The sequence below is a fragment of the Passer domesticus genome, chromosome 26 (assembly GCF_036417665.1).
Source record: "Passer domesticus isolate bPasDom1 chromosome 26, bPasDom1.hap1, whole genome shotgun sequence".
Classification (NCBI taxonomy): domain Eukaryota; kingdom Metazoa; phylum Chordata; class Aves; order Passeriformes; family Passeridae; genus Passer; species Passer domesticus.
In genome coordinates, this window is record NC_087499.1 from 5,192,718 (window position 1) to 5,211,313 (window position 18,596).

The 18,596-nt window shown below is 56.0% G+C and overlaps 2 protein-coding genes and 1 long non-coding RNA gene across 3 annotated transcripts; 2 read left to right on the plus strand and 1 right to left on the minus strand.

Moving 5' to 3' along the window:
* Positions 1-344: 344 nt before the first annotated feature.
* On the minus strand, positions 345-2,779 carry LOC135286343 (uncharacterized). The gene is made up of 2 exons (XR_010350710.1): positions 606-2,779; positions 345-483 (listed from the first exon to the last, which is right to left on the minus strand). It is a non-coding gene; the product is annotated as an uncharacterized LOC135286343 (long non-coding RNA).
* An 879-nt stretch (positions 2,780-3,658) lies between these two features.
* LOC135286342 (uncharacterized) lies at positions 3,659-8,968 on the plus strand. Its single transcript, XM_064399474.1, has 4 exons — positions 3,659-4,062; positions 4,306-5,316; positions 5,536-6,540; positions 6,753-8,968. Exons 1-4 carry the CDS (start codon positions 4,048-4,050, stop codon positions 7,674-7,676), a joined length of 2,955 nt encoding a protein of 984 aa, XP_064255544.1. The 5' UTR covers positions 3,659-4,047; the 3' UTR covers positions 7,677-8,968.
* Positions 8,969-11,489: 2,521 nt separating this feature from the next.
* Positions 11,490-14,808, plus strand: LOC135286329 (tapasin-like). The gene is made up of 4 exons (XM_064399443.1): positions 11,490-11,869; positions 12,134-12,745; positions 13,231-13,400; positions 14,708-14,808. Exons 1-4 carry the CDS (start codon positions 11,490-11,492, stop codon positions 14,806-14,808), a joined length of 1,263 nt encoding a protein of 420 aa, XP_064255513.1.
* The last annotated feature ends 3,788 nt before the right edge of the window (positions 14,809-18,596 follow it).

Consider the following 18,596-nt stretch of genomic DNA (forward strand, 5'->3'; position numbering starts at 1 on the left):
GATGCTGAGCTCCTCCCCTGGGCGGAGCCTCTCACAATGGGCTGATGTCGTTCTGAGTCATGATTGGTCCTTGATTGCCCATCAGACAGAAATGGCGCCTGGAGGGAGTTATCTCTGAGTCATGGGCAAGGCATTGATGGACGCATTAACAGGAGATCAGGAAAACACAATGCCCCTCCTGGTTTGAACAGCTCTTGAAGATGGGAATAGAATACATCTTTATATTGTAAAATATGACATAATCCATTCCTTATTCTATTACCTTCTGTACACAAACCAATACACTCTTACAGATATATAGATACATAAATATCTACATATATGTATAAAATACAGAATCAAACTTTACACACAGTTTTCACTTTAATTTAGGTCTCCTTGTGGTACACGAGGGGTTTCCCCGTCCTCCTGCATTGCCCACCAGTGTAACCAGGTCCTTGAGCAAAAACCTTGCTGCCTCACGTTGGGCGCCAAAATTATGTTCTGGTTTGAAAGCAAAACCAGTGAGAAACTCCAAGTCAGAAATACAACTAGGAAAAAGGGGGAAAAAACCAACAAACATGCAATAATACAAAATGAAACCACTAACAGAGTGAGAATCCAACCTGACACCCTGGTAGGTAGGGCGGTGGTAGCAGTCCAGATGAAATGGTCTTGCTGAAGTGGTGATCCCCTAGAAAAGATCTGGCAGCTCTTGTCCTCTGGAAACCCATGGGTAAGGGCTGCCTGTTCTGTCCCAAAGCCCAGATTATATCCAGGTGGGGATGCTGAGCTCCTCCCTTGGGCGGAGCCTCTCACAATGGGCTGATGTCGTTCTGAGTCATGATTGGTCCTTGATTGCCCAGCAGACAGAAATGGCTCCTGGAGGGAGTTCTCTCTGAGTCAGATTTCAATTAATTAAGCCTCACGAAGATAGCGAGCTTCCTTTGCAACTGTCTCTGAAAAATTAGTGAGTAGAAGAGCTGAATGATTTTAGTTTTATTTCAGAAAATATCGCCACTGGTTTGATAATTATTTTTTTCCTTTCCTCCCTGCTTCACTTGCTCCCCTGCTCTGATTTTCTGTGAAAATCAATATTGTGTTTACCTACTAAGAGTGGAGGATTAGTTGTTCTCAGCTGCCAAACAGGAAACTACAATCTCTGTGTGACCTAGAAAGATTTAACAGTAATGTCTTTTTCGGTGTTGGATTGGAAGTTTGGGGAAGCTGGGAGCAATTGGTGAGATTTTAAACGGGAGCTGCTGCTCAGTGCATGGAATTGATGGGTTCAGGAACAGGAGATCAGGAACACAATTAAACAATGCCTCTCCTGGTGTGAACAGCTCTTGGGGATGGGGAGAGAATACATTTTATATTGGCACCTAGACTGGGCCATTAATTATTAATTATCTGCTGTTCATGGGCTGTTAATTATTAATTATCTGCTGTTCATGGGCCACTAAGCATCACTGCATGGCTGATGAGATGACACCATCCCATTGGGAGATGCTCCGCCCATGGGGAGGAGCCAAGCATTCCTACCTGGATGTAATCTGAGGTTTGGAACAGCACAGCAGCCTTTGCCCACTGCATTCCCAGAGGAGCAGCTTTCTTCTTATTCTGGTTTTTTACTTTATTTTATTTTTATTTTTGAGTTAATTTTTATTATTTGTATTCTTATCTTTATGTTATTTTTGGTTTTATATTGATTTTATTTCTTTTTTATTTTTTATTATTTTTTATTTTATTTTTATTCTTTTTTATCTTATTTCTATTTTTATTTCTATCTTTATTTATTATTTTAGTTTTTCAATGTTTAATTTTATTTGTATCTAATTTTTATTTTTATTGTTTATTACTTTGTTTTACTTTTTTATAGTTTTTATTTCTATATTTTAAATTTTTTATTTTATATTGTATTTTATTTTTATTAATTTTATTTTTATCTTGATTTTATTTCTGACTTTATTTTTATTTTCATTAGTATTTTTATTCTTATTTTGATTTCTATATTTCTTTTAATTATTTTATTTTATTTTACTTTTATTTTCATACCCAAATTAAGAACTGTTATTCCTCCTCCCATATCTTTGCCTGAGAGCCTTTTATTTTCAAATTTATAACAATTCAGAGGGAGAGGGTTCACATTTTCCATTTCAGGGGTCTCCTGCCTTCCTCAGCACACACCTGTCTGTTCAAACCCAGATACACCAAAATACCCCAAAATTACATCCAATTACCATAACACACCCTGAAATTACCCAAAATCACCCCCAAAATTGCACCAAAATACCCTGAAATCCCATCAAGGACCCTGAAATTACCCCAGAATACCCCAAAATCCCATCAGGGACCCCAAAATTATCCAAAATACACTAAAATATCCCAAAATCCCATCAGGGATCCTGAAATTGCACCAATATACCCCAAAATTACACCAAAATACCCCAAAATCCAGTCAGGGATCCCAAAAATCCCCCAAATGCTCCAAAATCCGTTCAAGGACCCCAAAATGACCCCAAATTCTCCCAAAATTGTCCCAAATTCAGTTAGGGAGGCACAAAATCCACACAGGGACCCCCAAAATTCCCTCGGGATGCCCCAGTCCAGTCGGGCACCCTCAAAATCCTCCTGAACCCCCTCAGGACCCCCAAAATCCTCCAGGAACCCCCAAAACTCCCTCAGAACGCCCCTAAATCCCCTCACGACACCCCAATCCCCCTCAGGACCCCCGAAAATCTCCTCAGAATCCCCCCAGATCCCTTCATGACCTCCCCAAATCCCCTCAGGCTCCCCAAAATCCTCCCCATAACCACTCAAGACCCCTCCAGAACCCCTCAGGACCACCCAAAACCCCTCAGGACCCTCAATTCTCCCTCAGAACGCCCCAAAATCCACCCTAAACCCCTTCACGACCCCCCAGTTCTCCGTCAGGACCCCCCAACCCCCTTAGGACTCCCCCAAACCCCCTCATATCCCTTCAAACCCCCTCAGGACCCCCAGTTCTCCCCCAGGACACCCCAAATCCCCTCAGGATCCCCAATTCTCCCTCAGAACACCCCAAAATCCCCTCACAACCCCTCCAATCCCCTCAGCACCTCCAAAAGCCCCTCAGGACTCTTCAGATCCCCTCAGGATCTCCATTCCCCGCTCAGGACCTCCCAAAGTCCCACAGATCTCTCCAAAACCCCCCAGATCCACTCAGGATTCCCCAAATCCCCCCCAACCCCCTCAGGATCCTCCAAATCCCCTCAGATCCCCTCACAACCCCCCCAGTTCTCCCTCAGGATCCCCCCAAACCCCCTCAGGACGCCCCAAATCGCCTCACATCCCCTCGGCCCACTCACAACCCCCTGCAATTCTCCCTCACAATGCCCCAAAACCACCTCAGGACCCCCCAAATCCCCTCACATCCCCTCGGCCCACTCACAACCCCCGGCAATTCTCCCTCACAATGCCCCAAAAACACCTCAGGACGCCCCAAATCCCCTCACATCCCCTCGGCCCCGCTCCGCCGCCGCAGAGGCCCATCGGGACCACAATGCCCACAATGCATCGCCTTTCTGCCGGAAGCGGCCGCTGACGCCGCCGCAGGGGAAACTTCCGCCAGTACTTTTGCCAGGCGCGACTTCTGATTGGTCCGTGTTTCACGATAGGGCAGCTGTGCCGCCATCTTGGGTGAGGGCAAATCCGCCCGCTCCTCAGAGCGCTCCGTATTCCCTCCTAAATCCAGCCGGGAACGGCGGAATTAATCCTCCTGGAAATCGCGGGATGGAGCCTAAACCTCCCGGGGCTGAGCCTAAATCCCCTGGGCCTGAGCCTAAATCCCCTAGGATCCAGCCAAAGCGCCCAAATCCTGGAGCTTTCCAGGGATAGGGGCGGTACCGGTACGGTGTGAGGGGCGGTGACGCCACATCGCCCCGCCCCTTTCCGGCCCCTCCAGAGGCGGTGCCGCCATTTTCTTGGCACCGCCCATGGGGCCGGTTCTGGGCCGGGGCCGGCGCTGGTCCCGGGGCTCGTTCGCCACCGGAGCGCCCTCAATGTGTCCCCAAGGTGTCCCCAGGGAGCATGGAGCCCCAAGAGGTGCGATGGGAGGGGGAGAGGAGGGGAGGTGTGGGGTGGTGAAAGGGTGGCAGAGGGGACAGCAGTGGGGGCAGGGGGACGGCAGAGGATACGAGGGAGGGACGGGGGTGGCAGAGAGAATAAGGGAGAGACAGATGGGCAGCGGAGCCCTCCAGGGAGGGGACCAAGGACCCCTCGAGGGCAGCGGGTCAGGAGGCTTTAAGTGCCACCAGGTCCCTGACACCTCCCCTGTCCCCTCCCCAGCTGTCCCCGGCCCTGCTGCACCCGCCGGTCACTGTGGTGGCCACCCTGGGCGAGCTGCTGGCCACCCTGCCCAGGCCGGACGAGATGATGCTGCTGTTCCAGTTCCCATTGAACCTGTACTGGGCCCTGGAGAAATTCACCAAGGATCTCCAGACCACCCTGTACCGCACTGATGACACCGTGTGGCGCCGCATTGTCACCTCCGATGATCGTGACCTTCTCATCTCCCTGAGCAAGGCCCTGGCCGCCTGCAAGAGCACCCCACGGACCGCTGGGGACCATGAGGCAATGGCGGCCGTCATGTGGCAGGGCTCGGTGTCTGTGCTTCTGGACAGCTGGGCTGAGCTGGCCAAGGTGGCCACCCACCTCCTCGACATCTGCAGGAAGGTTGTCGCTGAGGCGGCCGACAAGGCGGCCATCGCCACCGACTGGGCTGACGTCCTGCAGAAAATGGCTGCCTCTTTTAGGATAGGTCAGGGACACGGGGAGCAGCTGGGTCCAACCCTGGTCAGGCAGGCGGGGGCTGAAGTGCTGGGCAGGCGTGAAGCCCGGGTGAGGAGAAATGCCAGGGCGGCTGCCAGCGAGACACCAACAGTCCCCATGTTGAGACAGCGGGTGGAGGAGGCCCTGGGGCTGCTGGAGCGCTTGGTGGCCGCGTGTGACGGAGCTGCCGCCTTCCCCCGGGAGCTGCAGCGCCTGCTCAGGGACATCGTAGACACCATGGAGGGGACAAATGAGGCATCCCCCAGTGTCCCCAAGGACTGGGTGGACAAGATGGCTGTGGCCGAGCGGCTGTGGGTGGCCAACGCCCGGCTGGCCAAGGATCACCTGGTGGGGACAATTCCAGACACCATCGACTTCTTGTTCAATGGTGGTTCCGACAGACCCAGTGCCCGTGAGGTGTCCGAGCGGTGCCAAAGAGCCATCAAGGACATCCCAAGGCTGGTTCAATCCCCAGAGCATCTCCAGAGCGTCCCCAAGGTGTCCCCAGTGAGCGTGGAGCTACAAACGGTGCGATGGGTGGGGGGAGAGAGAGGGGGACAGAGAACGCTGGGTGGGGAGGGGGCATGCAGGGGACACATGGGGGAGGGAACATGGGGACTGGCAGGGGGTGGCAGCGGGGATGAGAGGCTGACACAGGGACAGAGGGGACAAAGGGGACCTCTAGAGGGCAGGGGGCCACCTCAGGAGGCCACAAGTGGGATGACACTTCCCCTGTCCCCATCCCAGCTGTCCCCAGCCCTGCTTCACCCGCCGGTCACTGTGGTGGCCACCCTGGGCGAGCTGCTGGCCACCGTGCCCACACGGGAGGAGGAGATGAGGCTGCTCAAGTCCCCAAGGTGCCTGTACTGGGACCTGGAGGATTTCTGCAAGGAGCTCCGGGTCACCCTGTACTGCATTGATGACACCTGGTGGCGCCGCAATGTCACCTCCGATGATGATGACCCTCCCACCTCCCCGAGCCAGGCCCTGGCCGCCTACAGGAGCACCCCACTGAGCACCTGGCACCGTGTGACAATGGCGGCCAGCGAGTGGCACCAGTTGGTGTCTGTGCTTGTGGACAGGTGGGCCCGGCTGGCCAGGGCAGCCACCAAACTCCACAATGCCTGCAGAGAGGTGGTCACACAGGCGGCCAATGCAGCGGCCACCACCAACGCCTGGGCAAGGAAGCTGCGAGGCCTGGTTGCCCATTATGGGATAGCTGAGGAAAACAGGGCGCCACTGGGTCCAGCCCTGCGCAGGCGGGTGAGGGACAACGTCGGGTATGAAGGCTGGGTGAGGAGAAATGCCAGGGTGGGTGCCAGGCAGGCAACAATGGCCACCATGGAGAGACAGTGGGTTGAGGAGGCCCTGGGGCTGCTGGAGCGCTTGGTGGCCGCGTGTGACGAAGCAGCCGCCTTCCCCCGGGAGCTGCAGCGCCTGCTGAGGGACACTGAAGCTGCTCTGGAGGGGACAAATGAGGCATCCCCCGACGTCCCCAAGGACTTGGTGGACAAGGTGGCCGTAGCCGAGCGGCTGTGGGAGGCCAGCACCCGCCTGGTCAAGGATCACTTGCTGGGGACACTTCAAGACATCATTGATTTCTATATCGATGGTGATCCTGCCAGCCCCCCTGCCTTTGAGGTGGCCGAGCGGTGCCGAAGTGCCATCGACGACATCCCAAGGCTCCTTCAACCCATGGAGTGTTCCCACGTTGTCCCCAAGGTGTCCCCAGTGAACACGGAGCTCCAAGAGGTGTGATGGGCGGGGGCGGGCACAAGCGGGGACGCTGGGGGAGAAGGGGGCATGGGTGGCAGAGGGGAAACGGGCTGGTCGCGGGTGGCAGTGGGGACAAGAGGCTGACAAAGGGATGGACGGGACAAAGGGGACTCCTTGGGGGCAGGAGGCCACCCCAGGAGATCACAAGTGCCACCAGGTCCCTGACACCTCCCCTGTCCCCTCCCCAGCTGTCCCCAGCCGTGCTGCACCCGCCGGTCACTGTGGTGGCCATCCTGGGCGAGCTGCTGGCCACCGTGCCCACGCGGGAGGAGGAGATGCTGCTGCTCATGTCCCCAAGGTGCCTGTACTGGAACCTGGAGGACTTCACCAAGGAGCTCCGAGTCACCCTTTACCGCCTTGATGGCACCTGGTGGCGCCAGGATGTCACCTCCCTGAGCCGGGTCCTGGCCGCCTGTGACAGCACCACGTGCACCACCTGGGACCATGTGACAATGGCGGCCAGCAAGTGGCAGGGCTCGGTGTCTGAGCTTGTGGACAGCTGGGCCCGGCTGGCCAGGGTGGCCACCCAGCTCCATAAGACCTGGAGGGAGGTGGCCACCAAGGTGGCCGACAGGGTGGCCACTGCCACCGCCCGGGCCAGGGAGCTGCAGGACAAGGCTGCCCGTTATGGGACACTTCGGGAAAAGATGTTGGAGCTGGGTCAGGCCCTGGGTGGGGAGGAGGGGGCTGAGGTGGTGGGCAGGCATGAAGCCCGGGTGAAGAGAGAGGCCAGGGTGGCTGCCAGCGAGGCAACAATGGCCATCATGGAGAGACAGCGGGTGGAGGCGGCCCTGGGGCTGCTGGAGCGCTTGGTGGCCGCGTGTGACGAAGCCACTGCGCTCCCCCAGGATCTGCAGTGCAGGGTTGGGGACATCGAGGCTGCCCTGAAGGGGACAAATGTGGCGTATCCCGATGTCCCCAAGGACAAGGTGACCATGGCTGAGCGTCTGTGGGAGGCCAACGTCCGCCTGGCCAAGGATCACCTGGTGGGAGCAGTTGACAGCATCATCGAGTTCTATTTCAGTGGTGGTCCTGACAGACCTAGTGCCTGTGGGGTGGCCGAGAGGTGCCAAAGAGCCATCGAGGACATCCCAAATCTGCTGCAGGGATGATGATATCACTTCCGTGAAATCATAATAGCAGTGACATCATCAGCGACAGAGCTGCTGTCACCTGTCCCCTCCCCGTGCAGTTTTTGAGACAAATTTGGGGAATTTTCTGGGAATTTTCATTGATACTGTCCCAAATCCTGATGGGAATTCCTGGGGTGATGTCACTGGGGACACTCAGGGACAGGGGACAAGGGTGACTGAGTCCCCTCAGCAGCTTCCAGCTTTCCACTGTGCCTGCAGCAGGGCCAGGCTGTCACCATGATACTTTATGTAAAATCCCTTTGCCAGGATTTCTCCTCCTGGGAAGATGAGAAGCCTCAGGGGAAAAGAAAAACAATACTGTGATCGCTTCTCCCCGAGTTTTGCTGCTTTGGAATGTTGCAGGTGCACCTTTGATTGGTTCCATGTGAATTGTTTTTTACTGAATGACCAATCCCAGTCCAGCTGTGTCGTAGTCTCTGGTCAGTCACGGGTTTTTTATTATTCATCCTTTTCTAGGTTTGTGACGTATCCTTTCTCTCTATATTTCAGTATAGTTTTAATATATAATTTCTATTATATAATGTAATATCATAATATATCAGCCTTCTAAGAAATATGGAGTCAGATTAATCTCTTCCCTCATCCTGGGACCCTCACAAACATGGCCAACACTGGGTCATAAATGACAATTTAATAACTGGCTTCTGTAGTTCTGCAGTGCCTTTTGCACTTTTGTATTGCCTTTTGCACTCTTGTATTGACTTCTGCAGTTTTGTATTGACTTTTGCAATTTTTTATTGCCTTTTGCACTTTTGTATTGCCTTCTGCAATTTTTTATTGCCTTTTGGACTTTTGTACTGACTTCTGCAATTTTTTATTGCCTTTTGCACTTTTGTACTGACTTCTGCAATTTTTTATTTCTTTTTGCACTTTTGTATTGCCTTTTGCACTTTTGTATTGACTTCTGCAACTTTTTATTGCCTTTTGCCCTTTTGTATTGCCTTTTGCTGATTGTTATTGATCACCAGCAAGTTGACACGGGAGCTGAGGCACAGGGTTGAGGACATTGTAGACAGCGTGGAGGGGACAGTAGAAGGGCAGGGGGTGGCAGTGGGGACAAGAGGCTGACAAAGGGATGGAGAGGACAAAGGAGACTGCTCAAGAGCACGGGGCCACCCCAGGAGGTCACAAGTGCCAGCAGGTCCCAGACACCTCCCCCGTCCCCTCCCCAGCTGTGAAAAATGCATATTTTACGATTGACTTTTTGCAAATACTAAAATAAATATTATATGTTTTATGTTAGAAAGTGATGGTGCATTAATTTTCTTATGTAGTGTGTTAAATATAGTTTTAGGTCATAACATAATGTTAAAATAGAAACTATGCTACTGTCATGGTTTGACCCTGGCACAGTGCCAGGGCCCCCATGGCAGGCGTATTTCCAAAATGGTTACTGTGAGATGTGATCCGGAAACAGAACAAAGCAGGCTTGAGGATGGAGGGAACAAAACAACACTTTATTAATTACAATATCTGAAAAGGAACGCACACACAAAGCTAGGAAATGAAAACCCTCCAGATACATTCCTTCTCCCCCCTCCATTTTCTCCACAGAATGAGATAACACCATGGATTCCCACCACGTCACTATCAACTTCCAGTCCGTCATCACCCCTCAAATAATCCACCCTCAAATCCATCAGGGAGAGAGGAGTCCTCCCTTTGCACCAGAGGCTTCCCCTGGAAACACAATTAAAACCTCCTGTGTTTCCATGTCACCCATGGCCCTGCCCAGAGAACATCGGCCCTCGTGACTTCTCCCCCGCCATGTCCAGCGCTCTCACCACTGGACACGGGCCAGGACTGCCTTTAGGGATCCCCGTTTAAAGATGCTCCACTCACTTCCAGAAACATCAGTCTCTCAACTTCAGGACACCAGTCCCCCCCAGATTTCGCCCCCTGGGGCCGAGGGGCCTCATGAACAGAGATCTTCCTCTCCGTGGAGACAGAGGGCATCCCACACCCTCTTCAGCCGTCTCTGTTCACGCCGCTGCTTCACTCTTGACTCCCAGGTGTTGCCTCCCCCTAAATGCAGTCTCTGGCTCACAGGGAAAAAACACGGGTCTGTCCATGGCTATACAAGAAAGAGTCCAGCCCAAGGCCACTCCATCATCTCTTCCCATCTAGGATTCTTCTCTCCTCTTCCAGCTTTCCTCACACTTGCCCATTTAATCTCTCATCTCTCTCCTCATTCTGATTCAGGAGGATTCGGTATTTGTAACGTTTCCATTAGTCTACAAAGGGGTTTAAATCTTCCCTTCTGCCTGCCCAAGGATTCGCACAGCTGCCGCATCCCCCGCTTCTGGCCAGCTGAGCTGCCAGCACAGTCTCTGTTTTTCTCTCCCGGGGGGCTGCCCAACATCGCAAGTCTCTTCCACCCCTGCACGGTCTAATAACTTCTACTTTTGTATCTTTTGGGGCTCCCGGCCTCCTCCCTGTCATGGCCTCCCCTTGCCCCACCCAGACGCAGCTGGGCAGGGGAGAGGTTCAGATTCCACTCACCAACGCCGGATTCCAAAGAGGAAATTCTCTGGGAATTTCCTGCTTTTAACCCCCGTGTGTTCTCAGAGGCGTATCCAAACCTCAGTGGCCACCAGAAGTGCCAATTTCAAATCTGGCCACTGATTGGTTTGACCTAGACTTTTCCAGAAACTCACTTCCGGGTCAAACCACTACATGGCCCCAGATGTCCCCGCCGTGTATCACCGCCAGTGTCACCCCGTGCCAACGTCCTCGATGTCCCCTCGATGTCCCCCAGTGTCCCATGTCCTTGGTGTCCCCAATGCCGCATTGTCCCCAATGTCCTCAATATCCCCCCAGTGTCCCCAATGCCGCATTGTCCCCAGTGTCCCCCCAATGTTCCTCCAGTGTTCCCCAAATGTCCCCGATGTCCTCAATGTCCCCCAAATGTCCCTGATGTCCCCAATATCCCCTTACCCTCAATATCCCCAGTGTCCCCCCAGTGTCCCTCCATTACCCCAATTGTCCCCGATGTCCCCAATGTCCCCTTGTCCCCCCATTGTCCCCATGCCCCCCCAGCCCCTCAATGTCCCCCCATGTCCCCAGTGTCCCCTTACCCTCAATGTCCCCACCCCCAGTGACCCCTTGTCCCCAATGTCCCCGATGTCCCCTCATTGTCCCCAATGCCCCAGTGTCCCCTCAATGTCCCCAATGTCCCCATGTCCCCAATGTCCCTGCAATGTCCCCAATATCCTCAATGTCCCCCCCTTATCCCAATTGTCCCCAATGACCCTGATGTCCCCCCCTTGTCTCCAGTGCCCCAATGTCCCCCAAATGTCCCTGATGTCCCCAATATCCCCCCAGTGTCCCCATTATCCCCAATCTCCGCAATGTCCCTATGTCCCCCCATTATCCCAATTGTCACCAATGTCCCCTTACCCTCAATGTCCCCCATTGTCCCGATGTCCCCCCAGTGTTCCCCAAATGTCCCCGATGTCCCCTCATTGTCCCCGTGTCCCCAATGCCCCAATGTCCCCCCATTGTCCCCATGTCCCCCCAAATGTCCCCAATGTCCCCTTATCCTCAATGTCCCCCCAATGTCCCCAGTGCCCCAATGTCCCATCATTGTCCCCATGTCCCCAATGTCCCCATTGTCCCCAGTGTCCCCTCAATGTCCCCGATGTCCCCTATGTTCCCCCAGTGTCCCCAACGTCCCCAACATCCCCCCATTGTTCCCACGTCCCTGATGTCCCCATTGTCCCCTCATTGTCCACAGTGTCTGCTTGTCCTGAGTGCCCCAATGTCCCCTCAATGTCTCCAATGTCCCCATTGTCCCCATGTCCCCTTGCTGACAGCACTGTCCCTCCCGCAGTGTCCGTGTTCATCTCCACGCTGACCCCCAGCCTGCGGGGGCTGCTGGGCTCCCCCCAGACCCTGCACTGCTCCTTCGGCCCCGCCGGGGGCCCCTTCGCGCTGCGCTGGCTGCGCCACGGCCGCGCCGGCACCCGCCGCCTGCTGGCCTTCGACTCGGCCGCCCCCCGCGCCACCGCGGCCGCGCCGGGGACGCTGCTGCTGCTGGGGGGACGCGGGAGCGCCCCCGGGACACCGGTGAGGGGATGGGAGGGGTCCTCCCAGCCGCTAGGGGGCGCTGCTGGCGCTGGAGGGGCCACGGGAGCGCCCCCGGGACACCGGTGAGGGGACAGAGGGGAGGGGGCTTTGGGTCCTCCCGGCCGCTAGGGGGTGCTGCTGGGACTGGAACCACCTCGGTCCTCCCAGCTGCTAGGGGGTGCCACTGGCACTGGATGGCCTCACTCCTCCCAGCTGCTAGGGGGCGCTGTGAGCATGGACAGCCTTGATCCTCCCAGCCACTAGGGGGCACTACAAGCGCGGAACTGCTTTGGTCCTCCCAGCCGCTAGGGGGTGCTGCAGTCAGGGACCTGCCATGGTCCTCCCAGCCACCAGGGGGCGCCACTGACGCGCCCTTTTCCTTGGTCCTCCCAGCCACCGGGGGGCGCCATGGAGGTGTCGCTGCAGCTGCCGCCACTCTCGGTGTCTGATGACGGCTCCTTCGTCTGCTCCGTGACCACGCCCCATGGGCAGGTGCAGCAGGTGCTGCGGATGAACGTGATTGGTCAGTGCCGGGGGCGGGGCTGGGGGGGTGGGACGGCTCCCAGTATATCCCAGTATGTCCCAGTGCCCCTCTCTGTGCCCACACTGGGCTGGCAGAGCTCTGGGGTCAGTATGGACGGGCTCCCAGTATATCCCGGTATGTCCCAGTGCCCCTCTCTGTGCCCACACTGGGCTGGCAGCGCTCTGGGGTCAGTATGGACGGGCTCCCAGTATATCCCAGTATGTCCCAGTGCCCCTCTCTGTGCCCACACTGGGCTGGCAGAGCTCTGGGGTAAGTACGGACGGGCTCCCAGTATATCCCAGTATGTCCCAGTGCCCCTCTCTGTGCCCACACTGGGCTGGCAGAGCTCTGGGGTCAGTATGGACGGGCTCCCAGTATATCCCAGTATGTCCCAGTGCCCCTCTCTGTGCCCACACTGGGCTGGCAGAGCTCTGGGGTAAGTACGGACGGGCTCCCAGTATATCCCAGTATGTCCCAGTGCCCCTCTCTGTGCCCACACTGGGCTGGCAGAGCTCTGGGGTCAGTATGGACGGGCTCCCAGTATATCCCAGTATGTCCCAGTGCCCCACAAATGGCGCTGCTGGGATGGGGGGGTTCAGATGTGTGCACATGATCCGTACTGGGCTGTACTGGATCCCACCCAGAGCCCATTAATGGCTCCCAGTCCCTCCCAGTCTGTCCCAGTGCCCCCAGTTCACTGTCCCTCTGTCCCCAGCCCCTCCCCGGGTGTCCCTGCTGCTGTCCCTGCTGTCCCTAGGGCTCTCGGCCGATCTCCCAGTCCATTCCAGTCCCTCCCAGTTTCCTCTCAGTCCCTCCCAGTCCATTCCCAGTCCCTCCCAGAGCCCCCAGCTCACTGTTCCCATGTCCCCGTGGCACCCGGGGACACCTCGGGGGACACCTTGGGGGCCACCAGCCCCCCAGGGATGCCGCGGGGCCAGGCTGGAGCTCCGGGCACCGGCGCGGCGCCGACGGCACCTTCAGCCGCAGCGCGGGGCTGCGCGTGCCCGCGGGGACGGCCGGGGACACCTGCAGCTGCCTGGTGACACACGCGGCGTGGGACAGGCCCCACAGGGTCAGCGTGGAGGTCACAGGTGAGGGGACAGCTGGGGACACACCTGGGGACATTGGGGACAGGGTTTGGGGACACCTACAGCTGCCTGGTGACACACGCGGCGTGGGACAGGCCCCACAGGGTCAGCGTGGAGGTGACAGGTGATGGGACAGCTGGGGACACACCTGGGGACATTGGGGACAGGGTTAGGGGACACTGGGGACAGGGTTTGGGGACACCTGCAGCTGCCTGGTGACACACGCGGCGTGGGACAGGCCCCACAGGGTCAGCGTGGAGGTCACAGGTGATGGGACAGCTGGGGACACACCTGGGGACACTGGGGACAGGGTTAGGGGACACCTACAGCTGCCTGGTGACACACGTGGCATGGGACAGGCCACACAGGGTCAGCGTGGAGGTCACAGGTGAGGGGACAGGGTCAGGGACACCAGGGACAGGGTTTGGGTCATTGGGGACATCAGGGATGGGATTTGGGGACATCAGGGACAGGGTTTGGGGACACCTACAGCTGCCTGGTGACACACGTGGCGTGGGACAGGCCACACAGGGTCACCGTGCAGGTGACAGGTGAGGGGACATCAGGGACAGGGTTGGGGACACTGGGGACAGCGGGGGACAGCTCCAGCTGCCTGGTGACGCACGGCCTGGGACGTGCCACACAGGATCTCTGTGCAGGTGACAGGTGAGGGGACAGCTGGGGACATCAGAGACAGGGTTTGGGTCATTGGGGACATCAGGGATGGGATTTGGGGACATCAGGGACAGGGTTTGGGGACAGCTGCAGCTGCCTGGTGACACACGTGGCGTGGGACAGGCCCCACAGGGTCACCGTGCAGGTGACAGGTGAGGGGACAGCTGGGGACAGGGTTTGGGGACACCCAGGGACACCAGGAGCAGGGTTGGGGACACCTGGGGACATCGAGGGTGGGGTTAGGGACATCAGGAATGGGCTTGGGGACACCAACAATAGGGTTGGGGACACCTGGGATGGAGTTGGGGACACCAGGAGCAGGGTTGGGGACACCTGGGGACATTGGGGACAGGGTTGGGGACATCAGGAATGGGCTTGGGGACAGCTGGGATGGGGCTGGGGACACAGGGACAGGGCTGGTGCCACCATGAGGGGCTGGGGACACAGGACAGGGTTGGGGACACCGGGACAGGGCTGGTGACATCAGGACAGGGCTGGTGCCACCATGAGGGGCTGGGGACACAGGACAGGGTTGGGGACACCGGGACAGGGCTGGTGACATCAGGACAGGGCTGGTGCCACCATGAGGGGCTCGGTGCCACCGGGCCGTGGCTGACGTGTCCCCCTGTCCCCAGGTGTCCCCGGGCCCAGCGTGGAGGACACGGCGGGGGTGGCCCTGGTGGCCTTTGTCATCGGGGGGCTCTGCCTGCGCCTGTGGCCCACGGAGGGGAGGTGACACCGCTGCCAGCAGGGTCCCCAGGGTCACCAAATGTCACCAAAACTCCCCAAAATCCTCAATCCCCTCAACGTCCCAAATGTCCCCAAAATGCCCAAATGTCCCCAGACCTCCCAAACGTCCTCAAAGTCCCCAAACCTTCCCAATGTCCCCAAATGTCCCCAGATGTCCCCACTCCCCTCAATGTCCCCAGTGTTCTCAAAGTCCCCAAATGTTCCCAATCCCCAATGATGTCCCCAATGTCCTCAATCCCCCCAACGTCCCCAAACCTTCCCGATGTCCCCGAAGTCCCCACATGTCCCCCTTCATCTCCATATTTGATGTCCCCAAGTGTCCCCTCCTCTCTCATGTGACACCTGCCATGTCCCCAGCCCCCAAAAATGGCCCCAAAGTCCCCAAAAAATGTCCCCAAAGTCCCCTGAAGTTCCCAATCCCCAATGTCCCCAAGTGTCCCCAAATGTCCCCAGAACTCCCCAATGTCCCCAAGCCCCCCAAATAAAGGTATTTTTTAAGTATTTATTTTTAAAAGGATTCTTTTCAAATCATTCCTTTCAAATTATTAATGTCAAATTATTCTTTTCCAATCATTCTTTTCAATTTATTAATGTCAAATTATTAATGTCAAATTATTAATTTCAAATTGTTTTCATATTATTAATTTCAAATTACTATTTTCAAATCATTATTTTCAAATTATTAATTTCAAATTATTGTTTTCAAATTATTAATTTCAACTTATTAATGTCAAATTATTAATTTCGAATTATTGTTTTCAAATTATTAATGTCAAGTTATTAACTTCAAATTATTATTTTCAAATTATTAATGTCAAATTATTAATTTAAAATTATTAATTTCAAATTGTTAATTTCAAATTATTAACTTCAAATAATGTCAAGTTATTAATTTCAAATTATTATTTTAATTTTATTAATGTCAAGTTATCAATGTCAGATTATTAATTTCAAATTATTAATGTCAAGTTAATAATGTTAAATTATTATTTTCAAATTATTAATGTGGAATTGTTAATTTAAAATTATTAATTTAAAAGTATGTCAAATTATTAATTTCAAATTATTACTTTCAAATTATTAATGTCAAAATATTATTTTAAACTGTCAATATTAATATTAATGTCAAATTATTATTCCCAAATTATTAAAGAATGTATTATCAAGTGAAAAGTATTTAAATTATTAAATATTTAAATTAAATATTAAAATTACTCATTATAACGAATTTAATATTTTCAAATATAATTTCAGAAGTTATTTCTTTTAACATCATTCATTTTTAAAATATTGATTTTTGATCTCAATCCCGGCTCGCTGCCACCCCCGAGCCCTGCAGCAATGGGCAAAAACTACAAAATAATTATAAAACACCGGTTAATTATAATAATTCTATTAACGATCGGAAATATTTCTAATTAAAATGGTTCCGTTTTAATTCTATTGCACCAAGAACACAAAATATTTCCACCCAACGGGGCTGCTCTGAAAGCAAAACCGCTGAGAGCCTCCAAACGAGAAACAGAATTTATCAGAAAAAGGGAAAAAACCCCGAATATTTGAAATAATTAAATAAATAAATAAATAAATAAATTCAGGAACCGCGTCAGAACGCCGTGCTCCCGCCGGAAGTCGCCGCTGACGCCGCTGCGGGAAGAACTTCCGCCAGTACTTCCGCCAGTACTTGCGCCAGGCGCGGCTCCTGATTGGCTCTGCCAATTTTGGCCCGGAGCAATCCGCCCTTCTGTAGTTCGGCGCCTTTCCGCGTGTGCCGCTCCCGGGCATCATCCTCCGGCACCGGAGCGTTCCCAGGGCATCCCCCGTGAGCATGGAGCCCCGAGAGGTGCGACAGGGGGGCCACGGTGGGGCAGGGGACACACGGTGGGGAAGGGGGGACACAGTGGGGCAGGGGGGACACGGTGGGGAAGGGGGGACACAGTGGGGCAGGGGGGACACGGTGGGGCAGGGGACACAGTGGGGAAGGGGACACAGTGGGGCAGGGGACACACGGTGGGGCAGGGGACACAGTGGGGCAGGGGACACAGTGGGGCAGGGGACACACAGTGGGGCAGGGGGGACACAGTGGGGCAGGGGGGACACAGTGGGGCAGGGGGGACACAGTGGGGCAGGGGACACACGGTGGGGCAGGGGACACAGTGGGGCAGGGGACACACGGTGGGGCAGGGGACACACGGTGGGGAAGGGGACACAGTGGGGAAGGGGACACAGTGGGGACGGGGACACACGGTGGGGCAGGGGGGACACAGTGGGGCAGGGGACACACAGTGGGGCAGGGGGGACACAGTGGGGCAGGGGGGACACGGTGGGGAAGGGGGGACACAGTGGGGCAGGGGGGACACGGTGGGGCAGGGGACACAGTGGGGAAGGGGACACAGTGGGGCAGGGGACACACGGTGGGGCAGGGGACACAGTGGGGCAGGGGACACAGTGGGGCAGAGGGAACACAGTGGGGCAGGGGGGACACAGTAGGGCAGGCGACACACGGTGGGGCAGGGGACACGCGGTGGGGAAGGGGACACAGTGGGGACGGGGACACACGGTGGGGCAGGGGGGACACAGTGGGGCAGGGGACACACGGTGGGGCAGGGGACACACGGTGGGGCAGGGGACACATGGTGGGGCAGGGGACACATGGTGGGGCAGGGGGGACACAGTGGGGCAGGGGACACACGGTGGGGCAGGGGGGACACAGTGGGGAAGGGGACACACAGTGGGGCAGGGACACAGTGGGGCAGGGGGACACAGTGGGGAAGGGGACACACGGTGGGGCAGGGGACACAGTGGGGAAGGGGACACACAGTGGGGCAGGGGACACAGTGGGGAAGGGGACACACGGTGGGGCAGAGGCGACACAGTGGGGCAGGGGGGACACGGTGGGGCAGGGGACACACAGTGGGGCAGGGGACACAGTGGGGAAGGGGACACGGTGGGGCAGGGGACACATGGTGGGGAAGGGCACACAGTGGGGCAGGGGACACAGTGGGGCAGAGGGGACACAGTGGGGCAGGGGATACAGTGGGGCAGGGGACACACGGTGGGGAAGGGGGGACACGGTGGGGCAGGGGACACAGTGGGGAAGGGGACACGCGGTGGGGCAGAGGACACAGTGGGGAAGGGGACACAGTGGGGCAGGGGACACACGGTGGGGCAGGGGACACAGTGGGGAAGGGACACAGTGGGGCAGGGGGGACACAGTGGGGCAGGGGACACACGGTGGGGCAGGGGGGACACAGTGGGGAAGGGGACACAGTGGGGAAGGGGACACACAGTGGGGCAGAGGGGACACGGTGGGGAAGGGGACACAGTGGGGAAGGGGACACAGTGGGGAAGGGGACACAGTGGGGCAGGGGACACAGTGGGGCAGGGGACACACAGTGGGGCAGGGGACACATGGTGGGGCAGGGGACCCGGGAGCTGGCGGGGAGTGCAGAGGGGACAGGGGAATAGCAGGGGCTACGAGGGGGGTGCACAAGGGACAGCAGAGGGAACGAGGGAGGGACAGAGGGGACAGCAGAGCGCTCCAGGGAGGCGACAAAGCGGACCCTGGGAGGGTGCAGGGGCCACCCCTGGACGCCACAAGTGCCACCAGGTCCCTGACACCTCCCCTTTCCCTTCCCCAGCTGCTGGAGCTGCTGGTGGCCGTGGTGGCCATCTTGGGCGAGCTGGTGACCACTGTGGCAGGGCCGAACAGGGACGTGATGCTGGCCGTGTCCCGAGGGTCCCTGTGCAGGGCCCTGAGCAATTTCACTCTGC

What these genes read in the sequence shown, in the direction of transcription:
- LOC135286342 (XM_064399474.1), top strand. An exon ending in TGAGCGTGGAGCTACAAACG is followed by an intron (nt 5,317 to 5,535) that starts GTGCGATGGGTG and finishes TCCCCATCCCAG; the next exon opens with CTGTCCCCAGCCCTGCTTCA. An exon ending in TGAACACGGAGCTCCAAGAG is followed by an intron (nt 6,541 to 6,752) that starts GTGTGATGGGCG and finishes TCCCCTCCCCAG; the next exon opens with CTGTCCCCAGCCGTGCTGCA.
- LOC135286329 (XM_064399443.1), top strand. Translation starts at nt 11,490, where the DNA reads ATGTCTCCAATGTCCCCATTGTCCCCATGTCCCCTTGCTGACAGCACT. An exon ending in GGAGCGCCCCCGGGACACCG is followed by an intron (nt 11,870 to 12,133) that starts GTGAGGGGACAG and finishes TGGTCCTCCCAG; the next exon opens with CCACCAGGGGGCGCCACTGA. An exon ending in GGTCAGCGTGGAGGTCACAG is followed by an intron (nt 13,401 to 14,707) that starts GTGAGGGGACAG and finishes CCCTGTCCCCAG; the next exon opens with GTGTCCCCGGGCCCAGCGTG.